The 26,246-nt window shown below is 34.1% G+C and overlaps 2 protein-coding genes across 2 annotated transcripts in view; one reads left to right on the top strand and one right to left on the bottom strand.

Moving 5' to 3' along the window:
• Positions 1-95: 95 nt before the first annotated feature.
• LOC126779168 (dentin sialophosphoprotein-like) lies at positions 96-3,167 on the bottom strand. Its single transcript, XM_050503059.1, has 2 exons — positions 1,496-3,167; positions 96-1,450 (listed from the first exon to the last, which is right to left on the bottom strand). Exon 1 carries the CDS (start codon positions 3,083-3,085, stop codon positions 1,688-1,690), a length of 1,398 nt encoding a protein of 465 aa, XP_050359016.1. The 5' UTR covers positions 3,086-3,167; the 3' UTR covers positions 96-1,450; positions 1,496-1,687.
• Positions 3,168-3,927: 760 nt separating this feature from the next.
• Positions 3,928-26,246, top strand: part of LOC126779070 (gamma-aminobutyric acid type B receptor subunit 1) — a 198,460-nt gene continuing 176,141 nt past the window's right edge. Inside the window, exon 1 of the mRNA XM_050502888.1 lies at positions 3,928-4,126. The gene's annotated coding sequence lies outside the window, so the exon portion shown is untranslated. The remainder of the gene's footprint in view (positions 4,127-26,246) is intronic.

Below are 26,246 nucleotides of genomic sequence, written 5' to 3'. Positions count from 1 at the left end.
CTGTTAACCTGTTAAGCTCAGCGTACATAGTTCCAATGTTCGGCAGCGGTTAGATGTTATTCAATAAAAAGAGTTTAGGAAATAAAAGATCACAATAAAGCAAATAAAAAGCATTTATTAAAACATTTTTACATACTGTTTGCAATTTAAAGCAACATCAGAGTCATGAAATCGGAGCAATTTGGACGGAACTTGTTTTGTTCTCAAAGAACAGACATAGGACTAGATTTTACGACTGAATGTTTTTGAGGAACCATGTTTAAACTTGTTTCAGAGACTTAAGGCACAACCGTTAGCAAAATAAATCAAGTTTGATCTGAATAAGGCTTAATAGACATTTTCGTTATTATGTACATTGTGGAATGATATATAAATGCTATTTTAGGAAATCAACAGATATTATTGTTTTACCTTGTCTATGTATTTGCTCAAACTGCGTATTCAATTGGTTTGAAACATTTTTTTACATCAAAGTGTACAAAATAATTACAATCTATTGAGCTTACATCACAAGCCGTGGAAGTAATAAAAGTTACAATTATAATTTCACAAATGTGTTTAAGCCCAACAAAATATTATTTTTGTAAATATAACTAGCGAAACATTTTTAGTACGTTCAGTAATATGTATACCTCTTACAGTTACGTATATATGTATGGATTATGACACTCTTTATATAAAAAGAACAGCATTTAGTAATAATGTAAGACTTGCATACACAAGCCACAATCTCTACATCTAAATTAAGACCACAAGGTCTTAAACAATTATAAAGTCAGACTGGTGTGATAAATGCATGGTAAATTAATACTATATTAATATATTAGGTAATTAGAAGTAACTTTAAAAAAAACTGTATTTGAATACACACAATAATTAAGATACTGATTATTCGTTACTTTAAAGCTGTTCGAAAAAACAATTTGAAAATAATTAGTTAAACTAGATAATCAACAATAAATATTTACTTTGTTAAGGTCATGGGGCAAGGTGAAATGCAATCATAAGTCACACACGTAACCCTATTATAGTAACCTGACAAGAATTTTACTTATATTAATATTTTATAAAACTACAAAAAATTGTTGTATTATCCTAAAAATTAGGCATTTATATTCAATTTGTAAAGGCATTTTTTGATATACAATTTAATAGCAAGTTTGTGTAATTAAATTTATGTCGACAGCTTCCACACATTCCTTGGCAGTATAATATCAAAATATTTCAAAAATTTTTTTAGGTAAACTACATAAATATGTTTTATTAATTTACTTCTATAGTTACTCACCATATACTACAGTTATTTTTTTAATTCTGTATACAATATTATCTGTAGTTTTAAAATAAATTTACAATAAAATAAATAGGTAATTACCTATTATTAGAACAGTTTTGTGTATAATATTAAAATGTTTAAACCATTATTTTGCATAAACAATAAAATACAATTCTTAAAAATATAAATTCAAGACCCTAAAGAAAAAACTTAATACACTTAATTGGTTATATGTATTCTTAAATACATAAACATAACAATCATTGACATCACATATTTTAAGTACAATATTTTTATAATTAGACCAGCTAGTTTCATATGAAACATTAGTCATTACTCATTAAAATAAAACATTTGTTTCATGATGTATAATGTGTTAAATCCATCAATTAAAAGTTAAGGAAACTTTTGTCAGTCACTATGAATATCAAGACTAAGATTAGAAAGAGACGGAATAGGTGATTCAGAGAAGTCGCCCGAATCATCACTTACTATTTTAACCTGATCTCTATTAGGACTTCTATTTGACTTATCGTTAATTGACAATTTAAATTGATTGGGTGAATTGTAACTATACTTGTAGCTACTTTTTTCACTTATTAAATCTGCGACATCTGATATTGAAACAGAACTTTGAGAGCTAATTGAATTCTGTTTGTGACTGGACGCTGATGAATTATTTGATTTATTTAATGTATCTTCATGTATAGACTTTAGACTCTGTGATTGCTTTTCAGGTGTATCCTTTCTTCCTGATAGGGGAGGTGATGTAAAATCATAACTATATTCAGTCGACTCATCATATTTATTCGACCCTCCTGGTGAATTTTTCATACTTGTCTTAGAATCTTGATGGCTTAAATCCTTTTTTATTGACTCAGAGATACTGTTTAATGTTTGAACTTGTGATGATGTATCCACTTTGGAGATAGATGAATGTGAATTATTTTGTAATGTATGTTTAGTTTCATTTCTTTCTTCCACAGGTAGACCTGTTGTATTTAAAAGTATTGCATCAATTTTATTAAATGGTTTCAATTCAACGTAAGAGGTTGATTCATTACTGCTGTTATTTAAAACTTTCAGGTCTTTGACATAATTATTTAATGACTGGTTTGTTTGTGCAACATTCTGATCATTTCTTCCACTATCAAGTGTATGTTTATTTGGAATATATTCAGATCTAGTCTTACTTCTTACAGATTCACTTGAGGTATCAGTATCTGAATTGTCTAAAGTCAATCTCAAGTCAAGTTTGTGTTTTTCATCTGATGAATTGTCGGACTGAGTGTGACTTGTAGTTGTGCTCGAGTCCTCGTGTACAATGTATGTACAATCTTGATCACTTTTATACATGTTTTTATTTCTATTTATTTGTTTCGTATTACTATGTTTATCATCTTGCTTATAGACATTTTTAGGGCATGGATGAAGAATGTTATTGATTAACGATAATAAAACAGGTTGATTTTGTTGATCAAATTGTTTTAAATTTAATTTATCGGCAACAGTATTTCTGCCTTCATATGAGTATTCCTTTCCTTGTCTTGTTTCAGATTTGTACACAAACAATGTGTTTCTCAGGTTGCAAAAGTCTAAAAAGTCATGAATAATGGAAAGACACAATTTACCTGCTGGTAGTAATAATATTTTATCTAATGATTCGTTTTGTTTTATGTTTTCGCAATCATCTTCAAAAGCTAAAAAAATGTTTGCTCGAAGCAAAGCACGGATTTTTGCGAGAGATCCGTTTTTTTCTAAGGCCTCAATCACTAAATCCCGTAGTTCAGTATCTTCTGTTTGAGCCATTGCAATACTATTTACTAATTTAGGAACACTGTTTTAATTTGAACTTTACAAGTCAAAAACAAACGCTAACAAGCATTGACAAAACCAAACTTAAAAAAAAGAAAATGACAACTCTCAAATTAACATCATTCTTTGACAAACGACTATAATAACTGTTAACAGATAATATAAGAAGTGGTAGATAACATAACTTTATCATATTTTATTTTTAAGCCCGTAATAGTATTAATTTAATTTAAAAGTCGTATAAAAACAAAATGTAAGAATACATGAAAATAAAAGATTTTAAGTGATCATTAAATAATTTATATATTAAATGTAAAAGGGGTTTTTAAGACAATTACGCTTAATTTACAGTATACTTGATTAAAATAAATGCAACTTACGCTGTTTTTTTTTTCTAATAATATTTAACTATTTTACAAGCTTTATGCAGAAAATATTGAACCCTTACCAAAAACAATTTTTGTTTAATACTACAAAAACATTTTTAATATAATTTTCTCATTTTGTAAAAACCTATTTTAAGTATTATTTAATTCAATAAAGTATTTGTAATTCATAGATTTTAATATAAAAAAATGTTAATGTATCTATAGAATCTTAGTAATATATCTTTGCGAACGTGCTCGATTACAAGGGGTGAAGGCTTGCGCCGGGAAAATGTAGGAAATTCAGTCAGTCGGGTCGAGAACGCGCGGGAGGTTGGTACTTTCGTTGCCATTACGGTGGACAGTTTATTGAAACTTTATGTCTATTTTTTCAATCATATCTCAAATGGAACAGTATTAAATATTTTTGTTCTTGTGATCCCAATGAAAATATTTTTGCTCCTGAAAAAAATATTATTGGCGTATAATAAGTGACAAAATACTAGTGGCGGGAAACCGTTTGATATCTCGCTTGACGTGTTGTGTTCTATGTGTACATAGAGAGAAGAGCTGTCTGCCCTAGAGGGCGGCCGACATGCTGGATTCGTCGTGAATCGATATTTTTGGATCGTTGCAAAGCATAAACCATGAGGTTTGCAGCTTATTAAAGGTAGGGATAGTGATGATAGTTATGTTTAGTCGAATATGGCACGCTCCACTACCATTACATAAACTTTAGGTAACCTAAGTCCCACATCGGGCGCCAATGTTATGACTAAGTTAACTGACAACTGAACTTTCAATCAAATCTCTCTACCAATAGTTAAACGTCATAATTATTACTTGGAATTTAATTGTAATTTTGTGCAAATAATAAATAATGTTCTTTTTAAAATTCATTTGTTAGTACTCTACTAATATGTTGAATTTTTTGAAAGGTTCCTACACTGATTGTAATGGTTTTGAGAACCTTTAAGAAACTTTTTATATTTATAGTAATTTTGGAAAACTATAAGAATATGACAAAATATGTTTCCGTTAATTAGCTTTGAAATTTAAATGTTGAATGTGTTTATGAAAATGTAAATTTTCATAAATATGTATTTATGAAAATAAAACATTTTTTTATATTATACCTACATTTATTTAACCTACATGTGCAACATGGCTGATTCTTATAAAGAAACAACTTTAGTTTTTAAAATGGACTTTTACTTTCAAGTAGATTACTTAAAGTATGTACAATAATATCCAGATATAACTTACCACAAAAGGTAGAATAGCTGTATTTTTACGGGTGAGTACACCAGGCGGCCTCGAGAAACGTAAAGAAATGGGAACACCGGATAGCTTTATAAAGCCTGAAAGGAGAATAAACAATACGCGATGAAACAGACAAATATGCATACTTTTTGAAACGTACAGATATGAGATATTCACTGTCTTACCAAAATCTATATATCTACTCCTACATTTTTTTTCACTTTGGAAAAACGCATTGTGTTTCGCCCACGGGAACAGTAGTGGGGTATGTGGGGCTCGCCGGTGTCCGAGGCGCCAATTGCGCCCGAACATCGGAATACCCATTAAAAAACCAGCAGTACCCTTTCCGTCTTAACGAGGAGCGCCACGGGATCGCTTGCGCATGCTACCGTGTTCTACAACCTTGTACCTTGCTTATTTTGTGGTTGTCAATGTTTCAAAGAATATATGGTAGAATTATAATTAGATTATTACTTAGGTATTAATATTAGTGTTAGAAGATTATAGATAGGTCTTCAAATATATATATAAATAAATATACATAAGATATATATTATTATTATTAATAATAATTTTATTTCATAGTTTACAGTACACAGAGATGATTGGAATAATTACTTTAGGCATGAAATTTACATTTCATTTGCTTAACTAAAATTACAGAAAAAAACGTCTTTAAGAATAAGTAAACGAGACTAATTTTACAAAAACGGATTGATAAATAGAATTTGTGTGTGGGTGTGCGTGTGTGTTTGCGTGGATGGTTAATGTGCTTATTAGTGTACTAGCTTGTAACTTGGAATTAAATAATACGCGTCTAATTAAACATTAATAAAAAAATCAGTAACCTTTTTTAAGTGATATAACTATTTTTTAATATGTTTTTTTAATAATATACAGTTCTAGGTAGTAGGTACTCGTTAAAATAATGCATAAGTAATAAATCAGAACAATCATTAGGTACTAAGACCGAATATTTGTCTCTCACTGCATGCGAAAATGTAAAGATTTTAAAATGCAATTTTTTTCACCAAACGTACTTAAGTTATTGGAAGCATGTTTTTTGTTTCGTTTTTCCCTAAAATTGAGTTTCGTGTTTCCGTCACCCCTATTCGTGCGATACACATTCGTGGCGCAATAGTTCAATGTTGACACAAAAAAAACATGGAAATGTCAAATGTTTCCCGAATTCAGTTCGTGCTCACGTGGGCTTAGCGGGGATTATACCCTGCATGCGAAGTCGTGGCAAATATACCTTTTGTCATACTCTCAGAAGTAATGTTTGCACGTACGACCACCCATTCTTAATAAAGTACGAAAACTCTAATCCATACTTATAATAAGCTTACTGAAACGGATGAGAAGGGAAAATATTGAAATAGTTTTCTTTTAACCTTCATAAGCCAAGTTAATATTGATTTTCAATTTTTTCGATACTGTTATTATACTATGGGCTGCCTCGTTAGTATAGTTGCTTTATATACAGCTGCAGATGTTGAAAACCTGGGTTCAACGCTCGGGTCAAGCCAGTAAGCAGATATTGAATTTTTCGGTCAAGGTCTACATTTTCAGGATTATCATGAAGTTTAAAAGTTGGCAGTGCTTCGGAAAACACGCAAAGCCGTTAGTCGTACATCTTAACTTGGTCATATCGAATCGTCACCTCATCAGATTCTGAGGGTGGAATAAATAGTGCACGTATGCTGGCACACACACAACTTACGCACTATAATGTCTCCTGCGCAGTTGGATAGTCTCCGTTAAAAATGGCTGCAGTGACCAAAATCATCAGGATGACGTCATCATCATCATTACTTACTAAATACAAGCATTTACAAAACAATGTCTCTCGTAATCTTAGGATTGGTAACGTCTAATACATATATCATATACGTTACAGCTAAAACTAGAAGCGCGGCTAGATTTTGGCTTAGCGTAATACCACTCAATCCCGTTTGGTATGCAGAACATTCTCTATCTATTAAAGAGAATAATTTAAATTGTAAATACATTACCTCTTAGTTACATTTTGCTTTTAATATACAAGTTAATATTAAGCTGCTATAACAAACAAACTCAATGCTAATATTAAATATGAATTGATTCCAAACATTTTCTTGACATACGATCTTATATGTTTTTACTATAATATATTTTAGTATATAGTCAACTGGTATTCACGTTCTATAATTATACCACAATTATTATTGTAACTAAGCCCATTCGTTTGTATTTTTAGACTGATATACAATGGATAATTGAAAAATCAATATATACTTGGATATAATGTTTTTATGGCTTATAATGAGTTTGTAGCTGACTTAAAAATAAGGAGGTTGTTGTATAAATTGACCTTTATTTACTGAGAAAAATTTATTCCTTGAGAGTTGAATTGAGGTGACTAGTGAATTTTTTACTTGTTTTGTGTACATATATGTTTCTGTGTATTATTATATTCGCCAAGTTAAATTTGAATCAATAAATATTTTTATATTTTTGGCAGAATTCGTAATTATTTAAATTAAGATTGTTCATTTAAAAACTGATTTAAATTATCGGATTAAAATGTTTCTCTAAAATAATCTATTTATATTTAACGACAGAAAGTTTATTTAAGTTAACAAAATTAAGTGACAAATAACAAAATTTACAAAAAAATCTAATTATTAAAAGAAAATGATCAAACCTTTACCCCCCGCTGTCGATAGATGGTCCTATTAAAGCTTTGACTTATGCTGTCATATTTTCCACCGAAAATCGCTTAAAATATATTACAAAATTGTCACAATAAAAATAAAAAATAGTTGCAATCAAATAACGTCGTGAAATATCACTGAATTAATGTTGCGATAATGACAATTCAATGCGAAATCTTTCTCATAAATAACACTCATGGTATATAAAGTTAAACGATATTACTCAAAAACGTTCGTTATCAGTATTTATTAGCTTATCAGCTCTTTGAGTAATTAAAGATTTCAAAAACATAACTTATTTGGTTTGTTTAAACGGATTGTAGGCGGTTCAGGGTTTCCCAGCGGAAGGGGCGTTATTCTTGGAGACAATCAATACCGTCTGCATATTTTAATCAGAAATAAAGTGAACCAGTTTAACATTTGATTTGACTTTTGTTACTAAATTTGGCCTCGCTTAAAAGTAATATCTTGCATATTTTGAATAAGAAATTTATAGTTTATTTCTATATGTTATAAAAAATAACATGATCCTTATTCATAATAAATTGAATTTAATTTAGTTTTTTATTTAATTTTCACAGTAATTGTTGTATGTCGAGGGAGGCCCGGCTGGCCATTAGCCATTCCTTACAGTGGAATATAAGTTGTTATATTCCCTTGTGCTTGTAATAACAATGGATTACCTTTGATACAAGGTTAAAGCAAAACAAAGCCTTGTTGTTTTGCGGTAGGATAACTAATGACTGGATAATGACAAACCAAGACTGGGTGTAAAACTCTTCGCTCACCCTTCCTTTGGTGAATTCAAAATCAACTGCTTTTGGAAATAATGACATAAGCACCAAAATATAAATGACAACCAAGTCTTCGAGGTCCAGTATAAATAAATATGCAGCATAGTCGCGGGTGACTGGCTTCAAACACTATTCAACTGAGACGTGATTCGCCAAGTCACGTGTGATCTGAAAAATGTTACGGTCTTAGTTCTACTTGTGCGGAGAATACCAAATGACGCGAGAAACTAGCACTACGCTAAAAGTAAAATAAGTTTATAAATCATATAACTGGAATCATGGATTAATCACATAATTTGGTCGCAGTAACTGTTATTTTTACATTGAATATATACTTATATAATATATATCAATAAATAAATAAATTTTAGTGAAAAAGATTCTAGATCAAAACCTAGTATACGTGTCTTATTAAAAATAAAACATAAAATACTATTTAAGTGCTTACATACCCTTTAGAGCCCTTTATATTAAATATGATGATGCTTTCATCGTATGATGATGTCTTCCTGACCCAATTCGTCCTCAGCGGCCATTCTTAAGACAGAGACACTATTGTATATTTGTTATTATATTATTTATTATGATACTAAAAATACAGGAAGAATTTATTTTTACACACACACGTATTAACACAAAAGCACTCTAGTCCCCTCACTCTCATAATCCGATGGCGGGTAAATCCGACACGATCGGAAAGAGTTCAGGCGCCGGACCAATGGCTTACGAGTTACGAGAGTCTAAATAGAGCCGATTTCCAGACTGAGAATTTCTCCACAGTAAAGGGCAATAACTCTTTCATGACTCAAGCCGGAGTTTGAATTAAGGATCTTAGGATCTGCGGCCTTCAAAGTTAAGCAATAGACCAACGGGGCAGTGATTTCATAATATAATGTAGTAATTAATTATTTATCAGTTACGTTCAGTCAGTAACTAATATCCTCATACAAATAAATTGATGAGCAATTCTTTGATCTGAAGATAAATATCTAGTGTTTGTGATTACAAAAGCTGATATTTAGTCAGTGGATATCATCCGCAGGCTAAATATTAATTCGACTTCATTTAAAATATTATATAGAATATCAGGACAAGATTATGTTGTCAAAAATCTGTGCATCTATTTCAATGTAAAAACAATTTGAAATCAAAATCCGTCGTCTAAATTCATATCGGAGTGCCTGTATCGACATCAGGCTCGCTGCGCAGCCAATAAAGTGAAATTACCAACACAGCTTGTTGACGGTGCTCTGTGCCGGCTGTCACCCGACAAAACTAAAGTTATGAATAGTCTCTGTTACTTCTGTATCAGCTTGCAAAAATATAATAGAAAACACTATTTAGTATGAACATTATATAAGTATATTTTAAATTTTAACAATTGCATGAAAATTATTCTATTTTATACCGGTCTTCAGTGGTCGTTGGGATTTGTATTCATACAGTTTGTAGGTAATTGCAGGTACAAGGAATATCAAATTTGTTCCCTTATTTGGCGGCACACTGGCGGTGTAAGGAGTGGTTAATATTGCATAGAGCGCCAGTGGTTATTAGGAGGTAACCAATTACCAACAGGTATATTGCCTGTTTGGCAAGTCTGCCTTCCTTAAATACATACTGAAAAAAGAAATATAAATATCGCTAATGTATCGCAGCATGTTCTGTATCATATGCCTTGAGTTCTCGTAGCCGATTTAGGCCACGGCGGCTGTTCTCAAGGGAGACTAGTTAACTTTGTTATAGAAACATAAGTGCATTCTTTATTCCTTCATTTTCATAATCCGATGAGATGGCAAAACCGACACGGAATGGCCTAAGATATAGGTCTAACGGCTTTACGTGCTTTGCGAGGCACGGGAGTAATTACTATCAATTTCCAATCTCCGAGCTTCTAATAATTTTTTATCCAAACCCAATTACTTTGTATTAACTCGACCCAAGCATTATCTCCGTACATCGGCAACTGTAGAGTTATAAGCTGTTTTTATTACAAAGGTAAAGCCTTCAAAATTTAGGTACAGGTACTGACAATTCCCTCCACCTCTACCGGGTAATAACTCCCCTTCTTATCAAACTAAACTAATCAGTTGATCATTAAGGCAGTCCATAGCGTTACAGTATATAAACATACACTTCAAATAGAGTATTACTACTATGTGAATATCAATTCTTCACATTAAAGCTCTAAAACTGTGTACTCTGCCTTTCGAGAACATTTTTTTTTTCTTTATAGAATAGGAAGGCGGACGAGCATATGGGCCACCTGATGGTAAGTGGTCACCAAACGCCCTTAGACATTGGCATTGTAAGAAATGTTAACCATCGCTTACATCACCAATGCGCCACCAACCTTGGGCACTAAGATGTTATGTCCCTTGTGCCTGTAATTACACTGGCTCACTCACCCTTCAAACCGGAACACAACAATACTAAGTACTGCTGTTTTGCGGTAGAATATCTGATGAGTGGGTACCTACCCAGACGAGCTTGCACAAAGCTCTACCACTAGTAAAATTGCTGACGCATAATCGTATCACACACAGTAGGCGAAACGTTAGCCAAAACGCGATATTACATTGAATGCGCATAGCGTTATTTCCACTCCACATGCAACTATTCAGACCTGCAAATCATCCTATTAAGAAACACTTTTGAATTTGAATACTTAATTTATAAAATAAGTGGAAACACAGCACACCGTTATATTTAAGCTTACTTTTCTTAGTGATACAGCAAAGTAAGTGAAGTAAATAAAACGACTAATATAAACATATTAGGCATTCTGTTCAATAAAATTTTTAATTTTGCATAAATATGCTGAGTTTAATTTAATATCTATTTAGTTGTAGTGGGTTACTATAGCTCTGATCAAAATTTGCGCTGTAGATTATTTGCAACCCCTAATAAAACAATGAAGTTTAACATAATTATTCAAAGTTTTTAAAGGTGTTGGTCTTGATAAGGTATTCTCAATTAATCGAACTTAAGCCAGTTTTTGAAGTTCTGCAATGTTTAATAAGCGCCAAGCAAATTCATCAGTGAAATCCAACGTTTAATAGAAATGGTATGAAATGTGACCTTTATTTGTGATCAGTGAGAACTATGACTTTGTCGATGCATGATACGAACTTGAAATATATTTCAAAAAATATCGGTGCAGGATAAAACTTCTCGCATTTAACTTAAATTATATGGAAAATTGAATTGTAAATATTAACGCATATGTACAAGACACATTGCAGCAATGAAACCTTTTTACATCAGGAAAGTTTCACGCAAATTGAAATTACAATTGGATACTTTTCGGCCAAAAAGAAGTTTTAATTCTATTTTTAGTAATATTTTGATTCTAATCTTGACAATCCTAGTTTCTAGCAAACTTTATTTAACAGATCACTTGTATCTGAGGCTATAAGCATAGATAGTAGAAATCATCCATCAATACCCAAATTTTGGTAATAATTTACTGAAAATAGTGATCATTTTAATATTGGTCCAATAATATCAATAAAATGTTACAAGTGTCATATTTTAAGCACTACTGGTTGACTAATTTACATAATCATGCGAGCAAATTTCATTCATAATTTTATCAGTAAATCTGATGTTAATCCGTTTGATATAACAGAGTAATGATTTGCAGCGAATTTAAGTATCGCGTCTGTTTTTACCACAGTAATGGTATTAGGTATTCTGATACAACTTTGTAACATTTTAATTAAATTTCGGACAATTTAAAAGGGTCGCTTGGCATTGTGACCTATTCACGGTTGGCAGCTCTGATGCAAACAGGGTTGAAGCGTGCGGGTCCCTGGGCGTTAAATTCCAATTATCATGTTTACTGCGCTGCGTTGCTCCGTCATCCGTAGGACATGTTGTAATATTTGTGATATTTTTATTCTTAATTTTTGCACAGTCATGCTACATATTTTGTATATTAATGAAAATTTATATGAATAAAGATAGCGAAACATTGCTTAAAATGGTTGTAATTTTTTAATTAAAAGGATGAATGTTAAAAGCAATTTTATTTAAGAAATCGTTATTTTTCTTAGTTTTCTTTTGGTATTTGATTACAGAAAGACAGAGTATTTTAAGCAAAATTTAACAAGAACGAGGTGAGAACAGAATGTAGTTGCTATTTGTTTTATTTCAAAGTGTGTCCGCTCATACAGTCTCACCAACAAATGGCACTATAATTCACATTCTTTCTGACCGACGCTTTGTCCGTAACAAACGAAATCCTACCCTTTCTTCTTAACATTTTACGAGTTGAGTTATCGTTGGGCTTGTTCTCTGCTTGTTTATGTTACAGTGAGATTCTTATATCACTTTGGGTCTCTGGGATTAGATTAAATAATCTATTCACGATTATGGCTAGGGAAATTTGTCTTGGTCTGTAATTCCACATTTTATTTTGTCTCCCGTCCTCTAGATTTTATCGTTATTTCTGCGTCGTATTATATTATGTTTCAAATTGCATTGACGTATTCTTTATTATTCTTTTTACTTTTTTCATTAATAAGAATGTAAATTTTCTTATTTTAAAACGCTATTTCGTAAATTCTGAAACAAATATTGTTGTAGTCCTTATGTCAGATATGATACTGATTTAAGGGGTATGGTTTGCGTATTACATTTATTCTATCTAAATATACAAGTCATTGTAATTTTAATGATAAAAAAAACAATGCATGATATAAAAGTCCAATGTAAAATAGTTTTGAATTCTCTAATTGAATTGGTGTTAACAATAAATTAGCAACTTGTAGATCGCGTGGATGACTTTTAACAACGTAATAGTTTTCTAACCAGTAGCGCCTGCCTATTTATCCCATTTGCTATACGATACTTAAACTTTACTAATATTACTATATTGAGACTAAGTAAGTTTGAAGTGTATAAACTTTAGTAACAGAAAAATGTATCATATATATATTCTTTTTTTATAGAATAGGTAGGCGAACGAGCATATGGGCCACTTTATGGTAAGTGGTCACCAAAACCCATAGATATTGACATTGTAAGAATTGTTAACCATCGCTTACACCGCCAATACGCCACCAACCTTGGGAACTAAGATGTTATGTCACTTGTGCCTATAACTACATTGGCTCACTCACCCTTCAAACCGGAACACAACAATACCAAGTACCGTTATTATAGTATATATAATTATAGTTATATAATTATAGTTATATATTCTGCGGTAGAATATCTGATGAGTAGGTGGTACCTACCCAGACGAGTTTGCACAAAACACTACCACCAGTAAAGTATACTTGTATATGCTTACTTAAGATAATAAAACACAAAAACCAACTTAGTACAATAAATGCGTATAAGTTTATTGGTTAAATAGATGACACAAATTAAATATGAAATAAACTATAAAGTGAAAGTGGAACCTCTTCATATAAGAAATGTTTTAGTTAAAACGCTACAAAGAAACCCTGAATTTATAGTTGGTGTTTAAATTTTAACTTAGTAGCTCCCAAAGAAATTTCACGGATCAAAACAATACACTATGGAATAATTAACTCTATAGTTAATATTTTATACATGGATTTTTTGGGGCTTTAGAGTTACTTGTAACATGTAAAAATACAAACATAATATATTACACAATAGTCTAGTGTTCAATTGAACATGTTGAAAATCTATAATCTTAAAATGATAAAAGTAGTTGTCAGAGAATATTAAGCATATCCGATTACATGATTGAGTTTCAAAGGTAATTGTCAAAGAGTAAAACATAAAATGAAGTTAGAGATCAGAATTTAGACACTCCTAGCTCTCGTTATAAATTAGCAAAGGTCGGATCGCGTGACTAACTACTAACAAGGTAATATGTTCGTTAACAAGCGGTCGCTTTTGCGGCCCGTCGGCTTTGCGATACTTTGGTCACAAAGTGATAGCCACGAACTTAGACCACTTGGATCATAAGTTCCATGGTTAATCGAGCTGTTGGAGCGTGAATATCGAAACTTAGGAACAAGAACTGTTTTTGAGAGTCGATTTGTTAATTTAAGCGAGAGCTCAAATTGTAACATTGGTTCTATTAAGAAGTAGGAACTAATCTCATCAGTCGTTCGCTCTTGACAGAGTGGTTGTGGTTGACGATGACGCATCGTTTTTGGCTAATGTAGCCCCCGTTATGTGTCTCCACTTGATGTGGTCTTCAGCATCTCTAGAACATTTGACTATGGAGGTCTGTGTTGCAGCTTTTATAATGTCTGTCCAACGCTTGGGTACTCGACCTCGCTTGGGAAAAGTCCATGTTTCTGTGCCATAAAGAAATATAGGGGAGACCAGGCTTCTCATCAGGCGGACTTTGGTGGCTTTTGTTATATTGCGGTTGCATCAGAATCTTGTAGCCTATCAACAGCAGACCTTGTGATAGCACATCTCGTTTGAATCTTGTCCTCACATCCACCAGTGTTCGTAATCGTGAAGGTGAGGTACACGTAGCTTTGGACTACTTCACAGCTGCCAAACATAAAGATATCTGGGTGATTCAGTTCAGATTTCAGATCATCATCTTGGTTTTGACTCTATTGATCGCAAGTCCGAAGGAGAGGCTTAATGTCTCCAGGCAGGAACTAATATGAAATTGCTATTATTACAGAATTGAATACAAATATTCTTTTATACCGTTTAGTCATAACAATGCCCAATATAATATTGCTTTTAGATACTTCGATATCATTCGACAAAATTGGCAAAATTATTAACTAAAATATCGACAACTTTTGAATAATGTTCGTTTTGTTGGTTTCAGGATCACAAAGTTCAATTAAAAAAGAGATAATTTATATTATATGCTACACGGGGATGATAAGAGTCGTGGCCACTATTAATGAATATAATAAAATTTCCTTTTGTACACCATTCATAATTTTATTAAATATAAAACACATAATATAAAAAATATCGTCATCGGACTTCTGTGTGGTATGTTGCGGGAACAAAACTATACACCTTATTGTTAGCCGATATTACTACGTATCAGCTTTTATTCTAATGTTTATAATAGGTAAATACTCCGTGTTCTTAGTATACGATAAAATTTTTATTTTAATAAATTTTCAGTGTCCCGTATTTATCGGCAATTTTACTGTTAATTTTGTTATCTGTTTCAAAATATTTATAATGTTCTGTCTGAAATAAGCCTGAATGAACCATATTAAGAAAACTCGTACTTACAGAGTCTTAACGCATGTTAGCGGGTTCAAAACCGGTAAATCACCAGTAAGTCTTCATACGACTGATTTATGTTTAAAATTCATCTCGTCCTCGGCAGCGACGACTGCAATACCTCCCCTAACTTTACGACGATAATCCTTTGTCCAGTGGTGGGACATTCACAGGCTATTAATTTTTTGTACTTTATTTATTTTGTATTTTATTTTCGTGTTATAAGTGAAGTTAAAAACGACTTAAATCTGGATAAAAACCAAATAATTGGCGTTTACAGTGATTGGTTCTAAAACAACGTCTATGTTTTTTTTCTTTAAATATATATGTGCTCGCTCAGAATTTTATACCTTTCATAAAAATTCTATAGGTGCAATATGGAGGATCAATAGTGCCGTAAATATTTCCGGAACATAAAGTTGCATGCAAAAAAGCCTAACTTTACCAGGTATTTTAAAATATGAGGTAAAACTTAAAAAAACGCATAAGTTAAAAGGCGAATTAATAGTGTGCAGGCTTTGAAAATATAAAAAGCATGACAATTTTATAATATGACGTAGGTAATGCTTCCCTACAAAATACCAATTGATTTTTACTGCAAATATATTTTTAGCCGCCGTGCCTCGCCGTGGAGTACCGGCTTAGAATAGTACTCCCCCAATCTCATCCCGTGGGTGTCGTAAGAGGCGACTGAGGGTCGGGGAAAAGGGGGGATGGGCAGCAACGTCCCCCCTCCCATAAACATCGTACCCCCCTACTGCGCTCGCCAACACGCCTGCCCAGCGCGGCGAGTATGGGCAAACCCCTCCCTTAATGGCAGATGCGCCCAAAAAAAAGGCCCCCAGTTACCGGCAAGCCCGCTAGGCCAGACCAAGGTAGCGGTCGCGGTATCGGCAGGGCAGGGGGTGCTAAGAATCACCGGTTCACGGCAGGCTACCGTATAAAACGACTGCACATGGCAACGTATAATGGACGCTCGATGAGGCTGGACCATCACACCTCGCCGAATTAGAAGTAGAGTTAAGTCATATAAACTCTCATATACTGGGGTTATCTGAAGTCCGAAGACAGGGGGAGGACACGATAACTCTAGAGTCCGGTAACTTACTCTACTTCCGCGAAGGTGATAACCTCTCCCAGGTGTCGGTTTTTTAGTCAAAAAGGATCTCATTAGCAGCATTGTGGAAATCAGTAGTGTGTCGAACCGGGTAGCGTACCTTGTCCTAAAACTTTCCGACAGGTACTCCCTGAAGGTCGTACAGGTATATGCGCCAACTTCGACATACTCTGATGTGGTCGAAGCGATGTATGAGGACATCGCAAATGCCCTCAACGACACCTCGAAGGCCCACTACAATGTTGTTCCACTTCAATGCTAAAGTGGGAGTACAAGATAGCGGTGAATCGAAAGTCGGACCTTACGGCTTGGGCTGCAGAAACCACAGGGGGCAAATGCTGGTAAACTTTCTCGCAGCGCAGGGGCTTTTTTTGATGAATTCTTTCTTTCAAAAGAAGCCTCAGAGGAGGTGGACCTGGCGAAGCCCCGATAACGTGACAAGGAACGAGATAGACTTTATCATTTCAAATAAAAGGCACATATTTAGAGATGTTTCAGTGATCAACAGGTTTAATACCGGAAGTGATCACCGCTTGGTTCGAGGCACTCTAAATATCAACTTAAAAGCCGAAAGATTAAGAATGATGAGGTCTACTCTCCGACCTACCATGCTCCAAGCTGCTCAAGGCTCCGAAAAGTTCCAAGTGGAACTTCAAAATCAATTCACCGCGTTGGAAACCATAAGCAGCATTGATGAGAGAACCGACACGCTGGTCAAAATACTGCAAAACACATCCCGCAAGTGTTTTTCCGCCACAGAGAAGAGACAACGCACCAAAACTCTCTGCTGAGACACTCGAGCTCATGAGAAAACGACGAGAACTACCATCGTTTTTGTCAGATAAGGCCTTAAATCGAATAATAAAAACGCTGACGCGACGCGATCTCCGACGCTCCAATACCCGTGCCATCAAGGCTGCGATTGAGCAAAATCGGGGATCGAAAGTGTTCGCTCGCAAGTTTGGGAGGCCGCGTCTGACAAAACTTAAAACTGAAAATGGTGGGGTCGTTACCTCTAGGCCTGAGATTATCGGAGACGTAGAGAGGTTTTATGGGCAGTTGTTCTCTTCAAGATCGGATAAACCTGTGGGAATCAGTATTGATGACCAGCGCGCCCCTCTTATGCGCCATTACTCCGAGGAGCTCCCGGTCGTTGACCAAGGAGAGATTAGGGCGGCTCTAGAACAGCTTAAAAACAACAAAGCTCCGGGAGATGACCGAATCACAACATAGTTGCTTAAGGCAGGCGGGACTCCGGTCCTGAAAGAGCTAGCAAGCCTCTTTAATTCCGTCATCCAACATGGCAAGACCCCGGAAATGTGGAGCGGGAGTGAGGTGGTACTGTTTTTTAAGAAAGGTGATAAAACCCTCTTGAAAAACTACAGACCGATCTCCCTCCTGAGTCACGTGTATAAGCTGTTCTCAAGAGTCGTCACGAACCGTCTCGCCAGATGACTTGACGAGTTCCAGCCCCCAGAGCAAGCCGGCTTTAGATCAGGCTACAGCACCGTGGACCACATCCATACTGTTCGGCAGATTGTGCAGAAGACCGAAGAGTACAATCAGCCGCTGTGTATGGCATTTGTGGACTACGAGAAAGCCTTCGACTCCATCGAAACCTGGGCAGTGCTCGACTCATTGCAGAGATGTCATATCGATTGGAGATATATCGAGGTACTGAGATGTCTGTACAACGCCGCTACAATGACTGTCCACATCCAGGACTGTAAGACGAAGGCGATCCAACTGCGCAGAGGGGGGATGTAATATCCCCGAAACTGTTCACCAACGCGTTGGAAGACGTTTTCAAAACGCTGGATAGGACTAGGTATGGAGTCAATGTAAACGGCGAGTACATCTCACACCTTCGATTTGCCGACGATATCGTCATCATAGCAGAGTCGCTGGAACAACTCACCGAAATGCTGCGTAGCCTAGGCGAGTCTTCCCGGCGTGTCGGTCTCGGTATGAACTTGGACAAGACCAAGGTCATGTTCAATAGGCATGTCGTGCCGGGACCGATATACGTCGAGGGGAAACCTCTCGAAGTTGTTAGTGAATATACCTACCTAGGACAGATAATACAAGTCGGTAGGAACAACTTCGAGAAGGAAGCCGCTCGAAGAATTCGCTTGGGATGGGCAGCATTTGGCAACCTTCGTCAAGTCCTCAAGTCGTCTATACCGCAATGTTTGAAGACGAAAGTCTTCAACCAATGCGTCTTACCTGCCATGACATACGGTGCCGAAACGTGGACACTAACTGCGGGACTAGTCCACAAATTCAAAGTCGCTCAGCGTGCTATGGAGCGAGCTATGCTCGGAGTATCTTTGAAGGATAAGATCAGAAATGAGATTAACCGGAAAAGAACCGGAGTCACCGACATAGCTTGCAAAATTAGCAGGCTGAAGTGGCAGTGGGCTGGTCACGTATGTCGTAGGACCGATAGCCGTTGGAGCAGACGAGTCCTAGAGTGGAGACCGCGAATCGGCAAGCGCAGCGTAGGGCGCCCTCCAGCCAGGTGGACCGACGACCTTAAGAAGGTGGCGGGTACCAACTGGATGCGGAAGGCGGAGGACAGGGAGTTTTGGCGCACCTTGGGAGAGGCCTATGTTCAGCAGTGGACAACGATTGTTTGTTGATTGATTGATTGATATTTTTAGAGAGTAAATAGTTTTTTATATGTTCTATGATTAAGGTTTTTAGTATGTTCTTGCGATTTGCAATTGCGATTGCACGTTAATTGCAATGTATACATTGATAATAATACAAATAAAATTTTCATTGCCTCCTATATATCTATTATATAAATACGTGAAGAAAAAACTCTATACCCCTTTTGACGACAATTACGTGTACGATTACGTTTTTGTATAATATGCATTAAAAATACGTTAAATTAATAAAATAAAACATTGCACACACTGTCATGCATTTAATACACACATACGCATATCATTTACACATCCATCCTTTTGGTTATAGTTAATTTTCAAACTGAGAAGAGATTAAATATTACATGTAATATTCTTCTTTGCTTATGATTTATCCTATAATTTGTCTAATAGATATTTGTGCTTTATAATACTTATGTATATATAATTATTATATATGGCTGCGTGTAAGCAAGGTCAGTTCACTCAGTGACACTTAATAGGTGAATAGTATAAAGGTGTATAAACAAAGCCTAAAAGACCAATAATACATAGTGTTAGCAGTGCGTGCTTTGAACATTAACGTAGTATTTGACTTAATAAATCGCGATTCAAACGTTTTACTTACCGAAGTCGTTCATAAACAACGAAATAAATAACAATTTAACGTGGAAAAAGTGGCTTATATATTGATTAGCCACTGGCCTAGATAAGGAGTGTGAAAAGATATAATTCTATTGGTATGTCGACAACATATTCAATTCATTCAACATTAACAATTATTTCGAACCAAGGCAAAATTTACTTGACAGATGCATTTTTCCTAAGAAAACAAAGCGATCACGAAGATATAAACAACTTTATCAGGAGTCTAGAAAATGTCATTGTCAGCTTAAAATGTGATTTCGTTGAATTAAGAGAGTCATTGGTCCGTGATATATTTATAGTAAAAATGTGCTTCAGTAGCTCGTTCACATGTCAAAGATTATTGCAATGGTCGGACCAATAAAGACAAGAACAAAATTGTGAAACGTGGTCATATTTGTCTTATCCAAATATAAACTAAATAAAAGTATTTTGAAGTCTCTCAGTTTTATTTAATTGGTCTTTGGTTTAGTCTACAAAGCTTGGATCAGGATAATCAAAAATAGGAAGAAGTAGATCTGTGCGAGTATAATTTAGAGGAAATTATAGAAGAATACCTCAGAGCCCCAAACACTTTCCTGCTGATTTTATTCGCATGGTGAGTCCAGCTAAGAATATTATAAAAGAAAACATCCAGGTTTTTATTATAACCACAATAAGGGATGACAATATTGTCAAACATTATGGATGGCAAGAAAGACCAGGCTCGACATTTGCTAGGGTTGACATTAAGACCTAAAGATTTACTTCACTCAAGAATGATATTGTTGTCGTTATTAATCCTTGCGATAGCCGTAGCTGCCAAAAGTATAATAAAGTCTATTCAAATATTGATTTTATAATACATACAACGAACTGACCTATCTTAATATTCAATCTTTTAGTTTGTTATAAATTTGCAACTGTGGTCATATTCTTACTTGCTTGCCTTTTAATTTTATTTGGTTAAAAAATTATAATTTACTTATTCCACCTTTATTGGCCTAATTTAATGATATAATGTTTTAGCTATGTGATTTTATTTACGTTTCGTTTTTGTTAAGTTTAGTGATATTGGAAACTTAGCTAATGTAACTATGTATTATTTTAAATTAATATGCTATAAGTGTCATCACATTGTATGTTTCCTTTAAAAAAATAATAAATTAATTAACAATAAACCTACCAGAATGGTCAAATGACGGCTTTTGAAACTGTTATATATAACAGTTTTTTTTCTATATTATACAAGCCCTTAAGTAGCTTATCGAAAAATGTGTGTCAAATTCAAAGGACAATTGTTTTTAATCGCCTTATTTTTTGTGTCAATAATCATATAATTTTTTTTTATGTTAGTCTAAATTTTTTGGATTTGTTTTTTATTTAAACGTTACATCATTTGTTTGAAAAAGATAGGATAATTAACTGAGTAGCCAATGCAAAGTATGTGATTTTATTTAATATTTTACAATAGAACCTTAATAACATTTAAAATTTAAATTTAAATAAATTATTTTTGACCACTGGGCGATCACTAGTATATATAATTACATAAGTTTTTATTGCAAAATTATATATGATTCTGATGTCCAGAAGATCATAAACAATTGAACTCTCCGAAATATTTAAAAGACAAATTAAACGAAAATATGTAGTTGCAGATAAAATTGTTACATAAAAAGCAATTTGTAATTTAATGATAATGTTACTTTTTTTATATTTGCGACGAAGGCAAATGACTCTACTCCACCTGATGGTAAGTGGAAGTAGAGTCCAAACGCGACGACGGCCAGTAAAGTTGGTAAGAATGTTCTGCACTAGCCACCCCCACCTTGCCGGCCTGCAAGATGCCTCTTCACGCCTCGTTTGAAGGGACCCGGGTTGTAAGAGGAGGGGAACACGTGAGCTGGTAAAGAATTCCATTTTTTGCAAGTGCAACAAAGAAAGGAGTTGCCAAATTTATTTGTGAGCCAGCACGTATAGACTTATGAAGGAAGAGGGAGGCAAGAATTAGAGATAATAATTCCTCAGATCACTCGCCGTGATATAGTCGATAGAAAGCGCTCTATCTCTCGACGCAATTGTAAAGGCTCGAGGGTGTTTGTGACCTTTACGTCGCCAATAATGTGAACCGTACGTCGCTGAAACTGATCCAAGACCTCCAGTAGGTACTTAGCGGTGCCATCCCAATGGTGTGAGCAATATTTAATGCAAGACCGTTGTGGGGTGAAAAAACGCCGCACCTTGTTCAAAACTCCGAGTTTCCGCGAAGCTGTTTTTATAACAGCCTCGATGTAATTAATCTCTTGGACTAAGGTCACACCGAACGTCAATACCCAGCATGGTGATTTTGCTTTGTATCTCCAGCGAGGTGCCACAGAGGAAGGGAAGAGGGGGAAAATGGTGACTTTTTCGCTGTGATAGCGCATACCTGTGTTTTCTTAGTATTAAACTTAACAATTTGGCACCCCATTTGGCGATGACTTCTAACATCCTATCAAGTAACAAGATGCCTCAGCCTCTCCTCAATTTTCGCTTGCTCAACTACTGCGCGTTCATGGTATCCCCCATGCACTGTACGATCGTCTGCATAGCAATGTATGTTCCAAAGAGAGAGCATATCATTGATATGCAAAAGAAAGAGTATGGGGGATAACACAGATCCCTGGGGGACCCCAGCATTCACTACATGGAATTGTGAAGCGCAACCATCAACTAAGATACGAAGGCTACGCTTATGCAGGAAGCTGGCTATTCAGGTGCAGCATATGCCGGCAGCTTGAAGACTTCTGTGCCAGACCCTGTCAAAACACTTGAAGATATCGAGGCTGACAGCCAACGATTCCCCATGCTTGTCGATAGCTTCACCCCCGAGGTGTGTTACGTACTCTAAAAGATCACATGTGGACCGCTTAGCTCGAAACCCGTACTGACGATCATTAATTAGACAGTGATCTTCTAGGTAACGGATTAGTTGGTTTTGAGTGACTGTGTGCTATGCGCCCTATAGCATACGCGTCATATAGTATATAGGTACCTAGTGTGTTGTCTTTATGTGCTTTAAATGTATGTAATAATTTCTATCTCTTTTTAATAATAAATAAGTGATTTTCAAACTATGTTTTAATATACATAACGTACCCGTCCGAAACGTAAATTATTCACTAGTTTGTGTATAATGAAAGTTAACATAAGCCTTCTGAGATAATCCGATCGAAGTACCTAATTTTAGGTACATTTACATAAGCAACTATTATTATTTATGTATGAACGTCAAAATAATGACGTAAAATATTATTTATATAGTCTTAAGATCGAGTATGATTGTATTTTTACGTCACCATAAAAACAGAGAGAGATCTTAATGTTGATGAAATTATGATTAAGTTATGGATGTGAGAAAAGTGAATCCTGATATAATTAATGTTTAACAAATATGACTAAGACGAGTATTTCTTATGTAAAACCAGTTTTAATAAAAAATATAAATAATATCCACACGTTTGCCTAATGTAAGTGTACTATAGTGTACTAAATAATATTTAAATATGAATAGTACCTAATCAGTTTGCCTTGCTTTTGACAACATATACTTTTTACTAATTTTTTTTTTGTTGATAATATGTGGTACAGTTTTCGTATTAAATAGTGGTGGATTCGCCGTTTTTAGTACCTTGTTAAATGAGACGCCACTTATAGAGACACCTTTAGTGCTGGAATTCTTCAAATTTACATAGGATTTTCTTTCTTTAATTTCCTTGGCACTAAATTGAAATAAATTCAATAAAATCCATTTACAATCGGCGGAGATATCGAGTGATATAAACACAAGTGACGATTCCCGTAGTTTTTTAATGTTATTCCACCCACGGCAAGCATTACTAATTTCTAGACTCCTATTGGATTATACTCTAATAGACTAGTGGTCCGACTTGAGGTTTGAATTGATCTGCGTTATAAAATAGCTCTATGATGCAGTGAAATATGGCAATTTTATAAAATAAAAAGCGTGTACAGTAAAAATTCACAAAATGATCATAGTACATGTTTGTGGTACTCTGTTTAATAAAACCCCTTACACAGAAATCCGTCCTACGACATTTAGGTAACACAATTTCGTCAACGCCGAGACAATGAATTAGTATTAATCGGATTTTCGTGATAATAACGTCATTCAAAATAATGTAAAACTTTAATAATGAGTGATTATTATCATTGATTTTTACCATTATTATTATTTGTGTACGCCCGTTCTTTAAGTACCACCAAAAACACGTATTCTACCGGAAAACTGCAATACAAATAAATATCCTATAATCCGCTTTGAAGGATGTATGATAGTGTAATTACAAACACAGGGGACATACCATCCTAGTTAAACATGAAATATTATAGGATCATGCTCAAATGACTGGACGGGTTCGAATGAAATATAATACAAGACAAATGTAATGTCGTCGAACGGGGAATAGAATTATTGTATTCATCATAACAGATAAGCGTAGTCCACTGTTGGACATGGACATGTATGTCCCTTCCAATATAACGCCCCATAAATTTCAAGATGGTACAAAATATACTCAGCTAAAATGTTATAACGTGGCTAGTGCAAATACCAATTTTAATATTTAATCTTACAATGACGGGGTCAAATGCCATACTGAATATCTAAGTTGGCAAGACTTGATGGGTGGCAAGTATCACACAGAATATTTAATATGACAGGACACGGCAGGCATAAATAAAATAGATAGTTTTACCCAACGGCGAAGCTGATGCGAAGCAAAGGTTATCATTTCAGTCCATATGTAATTAAGTTCTGTATCCGAGTAGGTTATTTCTAAATTACTTATGAGAAATCGACAATATCGGTAAAAGCGTCTTGATTCTCCGCTAGTTAAAGACTAAGTGATGTCACTTTGAATACCAGACATGATTTTTATTTTACGTACTTATTAGAACGCGATTATTTCTGCAGTTACCCCAATTACCGAAATAATAAGTTAAAACACATATACGCCTTCGTAATAGAGATTTCTGCAGGTCCTGTGTTAGAACCACTCACACGTTTGTTATTCCAATGTTTTGTTTTCTTAATTCAATTGTTTTCAATTTGTTATTCCAATGTTTTGTTTCTTCAATTTGACATGATATCTAAGAAGCTTGGGTTAATGTTTCATATATTAAGGTCTACGAGCGGTCACGATTGCTACGCCTACCAAACTGTTTGTAATAAAAAATGTAAATAAATGTAACACTAAAAAAGTAACTTTATAATGTCAAAATAGTTAGTAAAAAATATAATTTTGTTTTCAATAATAAATATAAAGTAAATTAAAATAACAGTGATTGTCCCACTGCTGGGCTAAGGCCTTCCAATCCAATGGATTACATATATGATCAGTGGTATTCCATTTTATTGTCTGTTTTGATATTGATTTGACCTAAATATTGGTTAGATGAGTATCTAATAAGTACTTACTGTTATAGGTGATTATCGATTGAATATTAAATATATTTTATAACAACGTTATAGGGATTTAAAATAGTAGACCTATTTTATAACACACTAGTAATAATAGATATACATACAGTGATGGCTTTAGAGGAAATGCCCCAGGGACTTAATTTTATAATTTGTTTAGTTTGTATAAGAATAACACAATTGGACGAAAACACTTTTTATTTATAGAATAGAAAATGTAATACGGGATTGCCACTGTTTAAATACTTAGTAATTATATAAGAAACGTCGCTACGTTTCTTATATAACCGATAATCATGTAAAATATTTTTATAATTTTCTTACTTTAGCGATATTGTCTTTTAATGTCTTTGTAATATTAATATTAAAATACATACAACAACTACATTACAGACGCAAAAGAAATTAGCGAAATTTTGATTTTAATTGCGCCTTTTTTACATCATATTTCAGTAATATCATGTATATAATTTATATGTAGTATATATGATATTAATGTTTTAGCTTTCTGTGGGTAAACTTAAAAAGCTAAACGTTATCTAAATACCAAATTTGAGCCAAATCGTTAGAGTCGTTTCCAAGATATTATTTATATATTATATTTTGTGTACCCATATACAAAAGTTCCTCAATCGATATAATAAGATTATATGTCTACAAGTCCATCTTAAAGCTGAAATATAAAATATTTTATTAAAAATTTCATGTGAATTAGATTGATATTTTTCAGGACATTTTTATTAGTAGTTATGAAATATTAATCTAAGTTCGCGTTTCCGCCGGAGCAAGATTAAATTCTATTTATGTATAGATATTTTCTGTGGAAATATTACGTGGATATATATCATATTATATATACGTATTGTTTTAGCTTTAGACTTACAATTTATTAAGTAAATAAGCCTGTCTTTTTTTTCACGCAGTGGATACCTTCTGAAAGGTGCCTAGCTCCCATGGGGG

Source organism: Nymphalis io, chromosome 2 (genome assembly GCF_905147045.1).
Source record: "Nymphalis io chromosome 2, ilAglIoxx1.1, whole genome shotgun sequence".
Lineage (NCBI taxonomy): Eukaryota > Metazoa > Arthropoda > Insecta > Lepidoptera > Nymphalidae > Nymphalis > Nymphalis io.
This window is presented reverse-complemented; position numbering and strand designations above follow the sequence as displayed.

What these genes read in the sequence shown, in the direction of transcription:
- LOC126779168 (XM_050503059.1), bottom strand. Translation starts at nt 3,085, where the DNA reads ATGGCTCAAACAGAAGATACTGAACTACGGGATTTAGTGATTGAGGCC.